Source organism: Mustela putorius, unplaced genomic scaffold, assembly GCF_011764305.1.
Source record: "Mustela putorius furo isolate JIRA1106 unplaced genomic scaffold, ASM1176430v1.1 tig00003909_pilon_pilon_pilon, whole genome shotgun sequence".
Classification (NCBI taxonomy): Eukaryota; Metazoa; Chordata; class Mammalia; order Carnivora; family Mustelidae; genus Mustela; species Mustela putorius.
In genome coordinates this window covers 16,121,282-16,134,257 of record NW_025422057.1, presented here as the reverse complement: position 1 = coordinate 16,134,257, position 12,976 = coordinate 16,121,282, and the positions used below count along the sequence as shown (strand labels likewise).

Here is a 12,976-nt window from a genome sequence, read left to right as displayed (position 1 = left end):
ATCTCCGCTGGGCGTTCTCCCAAGTCTGAAACCCAGCCCCTGCCCGAAACTTCCAGAAGACTCTTTCTCCTGTAACGTGCCTCCATCGTTCTCTCCTGAGGAAGCCTGTCACTATGTTCAGTCAAAAGGACAAAGGGTAAAGGGATTCTCTCAGGTCAGGTATTGAATGCATTGATCCGAGAGGCAATAAATAATAATAAAAAATAATCCACACATCTTCCACCTCAGACTTCCCGAATGCATTTGGTTCCAAAGATGTACTGGAGCAGGAGGGGTGTGTGGATTCAATTCCCTGGGGCTGAGGCACCATCAGGGCAGCAGTGCCCGGAACAGCAAGGAAGAGGCTAACAGGTGACCTCGGGTAAATCACATTCTACTGTCGGGCCTTTTCCCTGATTTTTGTAGGAGGGGCCGCATGGGGTGGGTGGTTTGCCACCCAGGCTACAGCGAGCTGAGAAAAACAAAGACAGTGTGTTTCAAAGAGCTACACTCATTTATTTTAAAAGTTTGAACTGTTCAACCACTTTTTTTAAACTGATAAAACGTCTTATCTTTTATGATATTATGCTGATAAGTGCTCATGATTTTTGATCCTCACTTAGCAAAAATAAAAACCACCATGGTCAGAATTTTGTTTTGGAAATTTTACTAGTCCATGGAACCTGAGAGTCTGGTCAGTCTGGGACTGGATGTTCTATCTTGAAACCCTCTTTTGTCTCTAGAATCTGTGCTTCTGAAAGGCCTGCCCGTTTTTCCTGCTCAAGGCAGAAGAAAGTGGAAAGGGGTTCCCTTCATCAGTAGCAAGTCTGGGCCCATCCCAGATTATTAGCACGGTCCCTGCACAACAAGGACTGATGAATATACGAAGCATTTCCTATTTTACAGATATTTCGTAAACTGTAAGGCAACCGTGAAAACATTTTAAAATGAGGCATAACTCAGAAGCCAACTGCAGAGATATAATTGCATCATACAAAACATGCAGTTAAATCAAAGACAGGCAGAACACCTAGGAAAGAATGAAAAGAAATGACTTTGCCTGTGTCTTGCTGAGCGTCATGGCCTAGTCTTAGTGTCGCCAAACGGCCTGAGTTCTATCAAAACACAGATCACTTGCTTTGGGAATATTTGAGCTAGCTAGCCTGCTTTGAAAGCACCACAAAACCTCAACAAGAGTGACTTCTGGGGGCGCCTGGATGGCTCAGTCGGTTCAGCGTCTGCCTCCGGCTCGGGTCATGATCCCAGGAGACCTGGGATCCAGTGGAAGGTCAGACTCCATGGCCAGCGGGGGGTCTGCTAAAGTTTTTCTCTCTCCCCCTGCTTCTCCCTCTTACAAAAATTAAATGATGAAATAAAATCCATTTTTTGGCTTTTGCACTTGACATCTTGGGCTTTGGGCGCACGAGGTCCCAGTACTGGCTAGGAGGTTGAACACTGTGAAACTGGATCTCCTGGTTTCTCAGGGAGGTGCCGGGAGCTGTAGCACAGGCAACGTCTTCCCAGCACAGAGCCCGGCCGCGGGGCTTCTGCCTCAGCAATGTTTGAAAGTTGGTGCCTTGGAGCTTAGAAGACACTGAACCTCATAAATGTAAAAGTAAAGAAAGAAGGTAAACATTTCTGGCAAGTACTCAAAGCCCCTTTTACCCATAAATTTTGAACAAAGTATTCCTTATTTAAAGTTGGGTATTTATTTATTTATATTTTGAGAGAGCAAGCCTGTGTGAGCGGGGAGGTACGTACAGAGGGAGAGAGAATCCCAAGCAGGCTCCACGCCCAGTGCACAGCCCGCCATGGGACTTGATCTCACAACCCTAAGATCACGACCCGAGCCAAAAATCAAGTCAGATGCTTTCCCAGCTGAGCCATCCAGGTGCCCCTAAAATAAGATTTCTAAGACAAAGTGAGTTCTGAATCCCAATCAGGATACTGGAAACTGTCTCTTTGGCCTGCTTCCCCCGTAGGGTCTCCCTCCAACCTGGTCCCAAATTCACACAGTAACAATACACAAAATCCAGCAGCACCCTCCACTGGCACAGGCTCCTGGGGACCTGGTTTTGGGGGAGATGGGATCTGAGGGGGCTCTGGTGGAAGAACAGACACGGAGAGTGTTTCTCCCATGGCGAGGGCGGAACAGCTCAAACCTGCAGCAAGGGCAGCCGGTGTCTCACCTATGTTAGAGCTTATAAAAAGAGCCCAAGAAATAACAGGTCGTGTGGCAAGTTTAACTGGTATTTCCTGGGCCAAGCAAACTGAGAGGGTGCTAAAAACATAGACACACACACTACTTCTGCCCTCGGGCCATTATTAAAGACAAAGACCATACAGTGAAATGCTGTGGAAAACCACTCCTGTATTTAATATCTTCCCCAAGTTAATACAACTAGCAGTCAACTATCAGTAACTTAAGTTTTTTATTTCAGTGGACCCTAAATGGACAATTGAACTATTTCTGCAATGTGTTAATGGCAGAGAGTTCTCTCTGGAGTATAACATCCTATCCTTCTTCTGGAAGTGCAGCTAGGGGCTGATAGTCTATCTGGCAAACAGCGTTGGGCAATCAAAAAAGAAAAGAAGGCTGAAAATTCCTCAGAAATAGCATACTTCTTAAATCCATGCTTAAAAACAAAAAACAAGAATCAAGTCTCTTACGTAGAGTGTAGGAATGAATGTTGCATCTCTACAGAGGCAGGAACATCAAGCCTGGTCACATTGTTCTCAAAGAGAATCATTAAAAACCACATTGGCCCTCATCTGCCACAGGCATCCTCTTAAGCTCCTGGTCCTAACGAAGTATGTACTCCTTCTACATTCATTTGAGCAGAGTTTTTAAGAAAAAAAAACAACAACAACAACAAAAAACAGATATGGATGTAAATTCAGTGGAATGGTTTTTCTAATCTCATGCCTGAGGGTCCTACTGACCAGTTAAGAACAACAAACCAAAACAAAAAAATTTAAAAAAAAAAAAAAAATCACCACAGCCAGTATCTCTTTCCCTCACTCACTCTCTTCCTGCATGTACTCCTTTCCTTGCAGACAAACCCGTAGGCTACCGGGAAGCAGACTCTTGAGGACCTCACAGAAGCTTCCCCCATTCTATTATTTCTACCCTTATTCCAAGGTTCCTATTTTAGGAGATTCTTCCCAGTAGTGAAGTCATGAAGGTACGTGGCATAATTTAAGTGTACCCGAACTGTGAGAGAAATGGAAAACAACACAGCGTGATGTGAAATATCTACACACGTTAAACTTCATGAAATTAATGCCATTCCGATACCTTTATATTGAACATATTAGATCTTTATTATTATGGCTAGATAATTTGGGCAAGTGAGTACATAGGTTTGTGGAACACGTGAATATATAACTGGCTTATCAAGTTCAATGGCAAATTTTCACATGGGCATGTGAAAATGTCTATGTGAAAACAGGCATGTGAAAATCTGCCTTTTGTAAAAGGCCAAATTTTGTTACCAATAATTAAAACACAAATTTAAAATAGAATGTGGCATTCAATTTAATCTGCTTACTATTGTTCAAGGACTTCTAATAATAATTGGTATAATAAAGATAACCGTGGAAAGCAAAAATTCCTACTGTGGTTTAAAAAAGAAAATTCAAGCAATCTGAGGCAGCCTTGCCAACAGTCTGGAGAATCAGTCTGTTTAGCAAGTGGTGTATGTAAATAAATAATCAAAGATGCTACTAAAATACAACTTGGTAAACAGGCATTACCTATTTAATAAGTACAATATATACATAGAATTCTCTTGAAAAGCTTCATTTTATACAGAAACATATTTACAAAATGAACAGTGTAATCAAATTAAAGATTATCTGTACAACACACATGCACACATGTGTGTGTGTCTGTGTGTATATGGACTTTTGGAAGATAAACAAGTTTCATCATTGTAGTCAAAATGGACAGCCATATGCATTTTAAAAAAGGATTCCATCCCAGAAAATACATCTTTATTATACAATTATATTTTTCATTTATCTTCCTGAAAATTCTTCATGTTTGGATACTTTTTCAATTATTTTCTCTGGTTCAGAGCCTTGAAAAATTTCAGGTTTCTAGTGCCACCAACTGGTGTTAAAAATTAACAATCTTAGTGTCAAAAAAGGATTGTTTTGTTTTAAAAAAAGGATATTGAAAAACAGCCTACTAGAGTCAACATTCATAAGGCAAATTTACCATACTGAGTAGCAACATGATAGATAAAAAATATTTTCACCACAGTAGCATATATAACATTTACAATATTAATGGTTTTTAATGTTTTGGTTTCTTTCTACCAGTAAGTCTTGGTCTAACTCTGTATGAAAAAAACTCTTTAGAAAATAATATACTGGTAAGACAAAGTTTAGGAATACACACCAAAACATGATTAATCTCTGTAAGCATCAAGTAGGCATTAACAGTTTACTAAAATGGCAAAAATCAAATACCTTTTGACAGTCTTTGGATTTTTTTTCTTTTTTCTTAAAGAATAATTAAACATCAAACTCTGACAGTTAGGGAATGTGTAGACCATCGTGAAAACAGTGGTCTGCTCTCAGCATACCCCAGAGCAAGGATTCATTTCCCAGAGTTCATGCCACAGTGAGATTTCTGGGCCATCACCTGCACAAGTGGATTGGCCTTCTTCCCCCAGCAGCTGGCTTTGAGCTACAGAGGCTCCAAGAGCTGCTCCTACTGCCTCTCCACCACTGTCACTAGACCACAGCACCAGGAGGACAGCAATTGCTCTGATTTGCTCACCAAGAAAATCACAGTACTCGGATGCTGCCTCACAATAGCAGGTTTTCAATACACGTGTTTTTTAAGTGAATAAATTACATGGTGGTAGCCTGAGAGAACTTAATTCAAGACAAATCACTTTAAATGGTGATGATGACAGAAAGTTAATAAAGAAAGCAAAACACCAAAGTTCAAACCCATTTCTTTGCTCAAACCCACTATTTTCATTCCTTAACACTTAGCAGGCTAAAGTTTGAAGTGTATGGGAAAAAAGGGAGTCACAGTAAGAATTCACTTCAAAATTAAAACCTAGAAAAGCATATAGAGATGTACACACACAAATAATAATTTCCTGCTCACAGAAACCAAAATAGTGCTAACCAAAACAACCTCTGAGTTGTACAACTAACAATGAACATATAAAATAAAATTTGCCCCAGATCTCAGGTTTATCCAGACCATTTTCCTCTTCCAGACACCCACTCTTCTCTCCATATATTCAATATATTAAGAGTAGAAGATCTCTAAATCCTTACATTAGGAGCTTTTTGTGAACTGGTATAAAGATCTGATATATGCACATCTTTGCACATTACTTTGCTCAATTCTAATCCATACACAAAAAGATATGGTAGAAACTGAAGAACAAAAGGAAAATAAAAACATTTTCTTCAAAAATTTCCACAGCTTGAAAAATAACAGCAAGTCAGAATATTTTTTATAATAGCTTTCCTCTAAAGTAGTGCCACCATTTGACTTCTCCAAATGAACGGTGGTGGCACAAATGTTAATATTGGAATGTTTCACTTTTGTATGTAATAAAATGTATTTATTTTTTGAAAAGTGTATAGACATAGGACACTATAGATCTGATCCCTATTTGGTCTCCACTCACACATTTTTGTGTCTTGGAGGAAAAAAACAAATATTGTAGTGTATGAACCTCTATCACAGAAGTTAAGAAATTTAGTTATGTTGGCTACTCTAAGTAGTCTTTATGAATATCAGTGGTATGTCTAGAAAAATGGGAAGGTAATTCAAATTTTATTGCACTTACCCTCTTACTTTGATAAATTGTTGGTAAAAAGAACAAGACACCTTATGGTAAGACTAACACTTCTTACAGTTATTTTAAAAAGATGTTTTTGGACTTAGACCTTCATTCTGAAAAGATTTTGGTTTTGAATGGCAAGACATAACTCGATATACAGAAAAGATAAGATGCTGCATTGAATCCTTAGTAAAAATTTTGTAAATGATCATTTTAAACAATGATTTTAAAAAATGTTAAAACACATTAAAGGGATATTGCCACCATGAGCCCAACTTTTAGAGCCATACAATTCCTTAAAGGTTTTTAAACCATCATCCTAAAGCTTACTTCTCTTGAGAGAAAAAAGGATGCAAAAACCTAAAACAAAAGTGACAATTGGGGCAACATCTGCATATTAGCCAAGGTATCCTATTACAGAAATGATCTGAATGTAATGAAATGTGAAAAACCACACTCAGAAATGATGGTAAGTGATAAATTACAAGAGGAAGGAACAAAATCCAATGATGTAGAAATACTGATACTATGACTGGCAACACTTAAGTGCATATCTTAAATAATTATTGTAAAAATCCACAAGGATACACAAATTTGGCTCTAAAATTCCTTTGGTTACAGGGATATAATTATTTTATATTTTAAACAAAATAATTTAAACAAAATGTACTGAAACATATCACTTTGGGAACTGTAAGATCCCTCCATTGGAATATATAATTGTATCAATGGTAAAGAATGGTATTCAAATGAAATGATTAACAGAGCCATATGCTGGATTCTCTCAGGAACTGGGTCTTCATAAATATCTTAAACATTTATCTTTATACTTGATGTCACTAAAACTAAAGTATTTCAGTTTCAAAAGAATTCATCATTCATCTTTCTATTCAAATGACTAATCTCTTTCACATTTTAAAATACAACTGAAGTCCACAAATCTAAGTGAGCATGTTATTTAAAATCATATTTTGTGTAACTGAAAAATAAAAAAAAAAACTCAACATTAACTCAAGCAGTTTGAATCGGAAAAAAAATGTACCTAGCACGGATAAAGAAACCTGACAGAGGCATACAATGTCTGATCACTGCTAGCTACCAAGAGCTGGCTCTCCTATTAGCTTCCATGAAAATTAAGAGATTTAAGGACTCACTGGCATCCCTAAAATACAACCAAATGTTATCCTGGAATGTAAAACAAAATTTTAATTACTTCAAGTTTTATTCATGTTGGAAAAACAGCATTACTGCTGAATAATTAACGTGTGTCCTTTCATGCATAATTTTAAAAAGCTGAATCATTTTTGACATCATATATTTTCAAAGGAAGAAATATGGAGAAGGGGTTTTCAAAAGCCCTTGTAGTCCTGTTGAGCACTTCGCAGGACTATCAGCGATTTCAGCTGTTCTGATTCAGTGACAGGCTGTCCCTATACAAACACAAATTCCATCAAAGCTTATTCTCTTACAGTATACACAGCAATGCATTCGTATTAAAAGGATACTTTTTTTTATACAGATGAAGCAAAACAATTTTTTACTGGCTGACACACAAAGCAGGAAAAGTTTCCAACAATACTGGGCAGTGGCACCTGTTCCTTATGTGGCTTGTCTGTTTAGTGACCAAGAGCTGTGTGTTAGGTTTTCTTCATCCTCTGTTCTAGTTCACGCTGGTGTTTAATAAGACGTTCTATTTCTGTTCCAAGTGTTTGCAGATTTTCCTTTACCAATTAGAAAAAGGGGAAAAGGAAACAGAACTATTAAGTATCGTAAGTCTATGGATTCAGTTTGAACTGTTTTTGCTTAAATTTTGACACTGAAGGGGTGAGGATTAGTCTTCAACGTTCTGTGGCATAAACCGGGTGCACAGCAGTTTTCAGTAGTAAGACCTGCCCATTCTGGAATCTCTTTATCGAAGCTATGGCAAATTTTAGTGCACAGATTTGTTACTAGATTTACAACTTTATTTCTAACCGTCAAGGCCCAAACATAGCACAAAAAGAATAGTCAGGTTGGGTAAAAGCTGCAAGAAGTCAAGCTGGAAAATACATTAGAAAATGAATGTCTTAATCTTAAAATAGAGTCTCAGCAATCAATTATAACTAACTATACACATCAAAGGCCACCCGCTGCAAAATAAATAACTGTCCAATAGCTAAGCTGCTTTTTTGCTTTTTCCTTTCCTTACTAGCTAAAGAAAAACACAAAAATCTTATCTCCAGGTAAAAAGGCTACCTCGCGTTACAGAACCAGTCCATTTACGGGCTGGTTCACACTAGGAAAGGCACCATTATGCCATGCTTATCTACTGGCTGGTAAGTGAATGAGAAATATAGATACCTTCAGAGTAATATTTTTTAGTAACATATCCTCCAGAACAGCCTGTAATTTTCTGTTGATCTCCAAAGAGAGGTCCAGGGTTAATCCACTATCCGCTGGATGGGATGTATATAAGGATGCCATAATTCCACCCCGTCTACTTAAATGGACTTTGTTAAAATCAGATGCCTCTGAAGAAAGTGTGCCTGATTCTTCCCGTAAAATGTAGCTCTGAATTATTCTGAAAAATAAAATGACACTGTCAGTTATATACTTGCAGAATTAAAAACGTTAAAATTTACGAGTCAACGAATCATAAGCATGAAGATGATTAGCATTAAAACAAGCACCTATTAGGTTAATAACAGTAATATGTTAGAAAATAATTTTTCTTATTCACATGTTTTTTTTTTTTTTTTAAGATTTTATTTGAGAGAGTGCATGCCCATAAGCAGAGGGGAGGGGCAGAGGGAAAGGAAGAAGCAGACTCGCAGACTCGCTGGTGTGCAGGGAGCCCCACTCGGGGCTCTATCTCAGGACTCTGGGATCATGACCTGAGGTGAAGGCAGGCACTTAACTGAGCCACCTAGGTGCTCCCAGATGATGTCTTAATCTTATTTTTGTTCACAACATAGTATTTACATTAAAGATATACAAACACTGATTTTCTAGTTCTTTCCTTATTAATCAAAATATTTTTAAAAAAATTTTTTAAAGATTTTATTTATTTGACAGAGCACAAGCCAGGGGGAGCTGCAGGCAGAGGGAGAGGGAGAAGCAAGCTCCCCACAGAGCATGGAGCCTGAAGCGGGGCAGATCCCAAGACCACCATCCCCCAGCCAAGAGCAGACACCCAACCGACTGAGTCACCCAGGTGCTCCTAATCAAAATATTTTTGAGTAATTTTTCTTTATTTATTATTTCTTTATTCCATTTGTTAATATTTTCTACTTTCTTGTTACTAAACTTAGAACTTCATTCATTTTCCTATAAGATTTATTTATTTTAGAGACAGAGCACATGCACACGCATGTGTGTGCGAGCAGGAGATGTAGGAGAGGGTAAGGCGGCACAGGGCTCGATCTCAGGACACTGAGATCATGACCTGAGCTGAAATCACCAGTCAGACACTTAACTGACTGAGCCACCCACGCACCCCCTCTTTTTCTTTTAAAAGTCATGGGCCAACTTTTCTTTAAGCCTAAAATGATTTCAAAATAAAAATTATGGGTAAAAAGTTGCAATATATAAAAAATACCTCTTAAAAGAATACGGTATTTGTAAAAGGAATTTTGCACAGCAATTTTGTTTTGCTTTTTTTTTTCTTTTTACCAGGTAAGGAAAGAAGTCCCAAGGCCCACAAAGCCCAGCTCTCAGGAGGGAAGAACAAGCTACTGGAGGGATGAGGAAGAAAGGTTACAGGCCACAGGGTCAGGATGGAGAACCCGCAGGTGAGATGAACAAAAAAACCATGTCAGAGGCCAGTTAGCAGGGGGACAAAACAGAAAACAAAACTGCATGAAAATGCATCTCATAAATGTAACTGAGAAGAAGTAAGGTTTCATGCATGGCACCAGAACAAAGAACAGTGGAGCAAATTAAACCTGCACAGGACACTCCGCACAGCAGATTCCAGGCTGTGCTGACCAGGCATCCCGCCCACCCCACAGGAGACCAGCACCATCCCTCTCAGGGGCCAGGGTGCCCCAGGTCCAGAAGGTCATCGTTCAAAAGGCCAGTTATTAGCTTGAGGCTCCTGGTGCCCAACTACTGGGAGCTTGAGAATCCAGCTTTTGATTTTAGGTCACACTGACCTGGTCCCAGTTGGGTCCAAATCCCCAGCTCTTGGTCTGTCACCTACTGGATTAATGGCGACTCTGAACATTTAATGACTTGACCTGAACACCACCAGTTTATTTATTTGTCCCTGAGTTTTAAGAAATCAATGAAATTTTGTTAAGTCACAGGCACAGTATCTTGTACTTGCCAGGTACCCAATAAATTACCCACTATGTCCTACCCGAAAGGAAAGATAATCCACAACCCCATATCTCTCTTAGAGCCACAGTCATGAAAATCAGAAGCTAAACCTGTGCTCTTATTAAAGCCAAAGATCGGAGCGCCTGGGTGGCTTAGTTGGTTAACCGTCTGGCTTCAGCTCAGGTCATGATCTCAGGGTTCTGGGACTGACTCCCACATCAGGCTCCCTGCTCAGCAGGGAGCCTGCCTTTCCCTCTCCCATGCCCCATGCTTATGTTCCTTTGCACCCACGCGCTCTCGCTCTCTCTCTGTCAAATAAATAAATCTTTAAAAAAAAAAACACAAAACTAAGATCTGTTGAACTACAGATCACCTTAAAGACCTGTGTTTTCTTTCATCTCTGTATTCCCAAAACCTAGAACATAGTAAGTGAACAATAATAGACTAGGAACTGAATGACTAAATTTAGAATTATTTTTTGAAAGACTGGCTCTTGATATGATTAATTTTGAAAATAGCAAATTTATATAAGTAATGGTATTTCAAACACAGATTGTGTTATAATAATACATACTTAGTTTTTTTCCTAATTTCTTCCACCAACTGTTTGATATGATCCTCCATAAATTCTATCTTTTCATTTTTCCGGGCATGTGCTTTTTGCAGCCTAACGATCCTCTCAATCAACATGGCCTTGTCCACTTCTGGGAAGTTATCCACAGCTACTGATGACCCAGTATTTTCTGGAGATCGATCTTCTGCACTGCTTCGAGCATTGAGGGACCCTGAAGAAAAAAAAAAAATCAGTTTAGATATTGTACTCAGTCTAGAGTCATCTGCTAATGTCACATACTATTTCTTCTAGTATAACCTACAAATACACGATCTAACAGAGTCGGGCACAGAACACAAGTCATACCTGGCCTGAGTTCTTATTTCTGAATAAATGAATGACAGAAGTACCAAAAGGGCCTATTATGTCTCTCAGGAACAGGATGAGGAAGCAGCGAAAGAAAGAAGAAACTCAAGCAAAAGTAAAAACAAGAAGTCTGAAGTGAAACTGAGAGCCAAAGACGGACAGAGAAGAAAGAACACAGCCAGTGGGTTAAGTTCTGAAACTAGTCTCCCTAGGCTCAAATCCCACTCCTCTACTTTCTAGCTATGTGACATCAGACAACTTATTTAACTGTCTGTGCCTTGGTCACTTCATCTTAAAATGGGAATATTATTATTTACCTCCTAGGATCCTTATATATGAAGTGCTTAGAACAGTGCATATAAGCACTCAGTAAATGTTAGCTACTATTACTTTCATCAACATCAGTTGAGAAGAATTTCTGATCCTCTTTATCCTACAAACATTAAGTCTTTTTTCAACTCCATTTTGTAGATTTAAGACAGTGATATACCCTATCCAACGTCACACACTAATAAATGACAGACCTGGGTTCTACGCACTTATGTGGAGCTTCAACCCATGTTCTTTCTACTATGCTATTTTCCCACTACTCTAACAGTTGATGTTTCTCCCCAGTGTGCAACTCCTGGGAGAAAGTGTAGTGTCATGGCACGCAAGGACTCCAGAGTCTGAGAGCTCTGTCACTGTGGATTTGGGGCAAGTCATGGAACCACTCTGAACCTTTGTTTCCTCATCACTAAAATGCAAACTGTAACACTTCACAGGACTATTCTGTAGAGTAAATAATATGTTTAAAGTGCTTGGCATGATTCCTGGCATTCCAAAATGACAAATACACTAATATTTTGCTAATTACCATTTCCACAATGATATGAATCATAATTTTATGGACTCCATTCATTTCACTTCTGAGCACAGACATATCTACCATGGGAAAAGCCAAAAGATGTAAACATACATGTATATATAAAAAAATCTTGATCTATATTGATCATCTCATTAGTTTTCAGGTGTTAAAAAGTAATACAAAAGGGGTGCTTGGGTGGCTCAGTCATTAAGCGTCGGCTCAGGTCATGATCCCAGGGTCCTGGGATGGAGACCCACATTGGGCTTCCTGCTCAGTGGGGAGCCTGCTTCTCCCTCTCCCACTCCCTCTGCTTGTATTCCCTTCCCCACTGTCTCCATCAAATAAATAAAATCTTAAAAAAAAAAAATACAAAAGTAAAAAAAGAGAAAGACCATATTATAACAAATCTCTCTATACGGATGGATACAAATTTAAATTTAAAAATGGAAAAGGAAATTGTCAGAAAGAATTTTAAAGAAGCAGTGGGTAAGATAAGAGGAGGTAGGGACACAGATCATCTAGAACCCGTTGGCAAATATGAAACCCCAGATAATGATGAGAACTTATTTAACTAGAAATAATACTTTTTATAACTCAAAATGGAAAAAAAAAAGCATATCAATACTTCCTAACACAAAAAATGCTACTACTTTTTACAATCAGTCACTAGATGACAACTGAAACCAGAAGTTTTTTACCTGATGAACTAGAACGACTCCCCATGCTGCTGACTTCTTTATCATAGCTTCCATTCTCCACCTGATCTAATTTCTTTCGTGCTACAGAAAAAAGAAACAAATTATTGTGATAATTATGACCATTTGCCCCACCATTTCTGATTTCAATTGCTAAAATCATTCAGGCAAAAATGGCTTAAACAGGAGGGGCGCCTGGGTGGCTCAGTGGTTTAAGCTGCTGCCTTCGGCTTGGGTCATGATCTCAGGGTCCTGGGATCGAGTCCCGCATCGGGCTCTCTGCTCAGCGGGGAGCCTGCTTCCTCCTCTCTCTCTGACTGCCTCTCTGACTACTTGTGATCTCTCTCTGTCAAATAAATAAAATCTTTGGGGCGCCTGGGTGGCTCAGTGGGTTAAAAATGGCTTAAACACAAGAGAA

At 38.8% G+C, this 12,976-nt stretch overlaps 1 protein-coding gene across 1 annotated transcript in view; it reads right to left on the bottom strand.

Annotated features, from left to right (window-relative positions):
* Positions 1-3,282: 3,282 nt before the first annotated feature.
* CCDC186 (coiled-coil domain containing 186) overlaps positions 3,283-12,976 on the bottom strand; it is a 53,849-nt gene continuing 44,155 nt past the window's right edge. Inside the window, exons 13-16 of the mRNA XM_004763822.3 lie at positions 12,562-12,642; positions 10,672-10,882; positions 8,139-8,358; positions 3,283-7,519 (exon numbers count right to left, since the gene is read on the bottom strand). Of these exons, the coding sequence (XP_004763879.2) occupies positions 7,436-7,519; positions 8,139-8,358; positions 10,672-10,882; positions 12,562-12,642 (596 nt within the window). The 3' untranslated portion in view covers positions 3,283-7,435. The remainder of the gene's footprint in view (positions 7,520-8,138; positions 8,359-10,671; positions 10,883-12,561; positions 12,643-12,976) is intronic.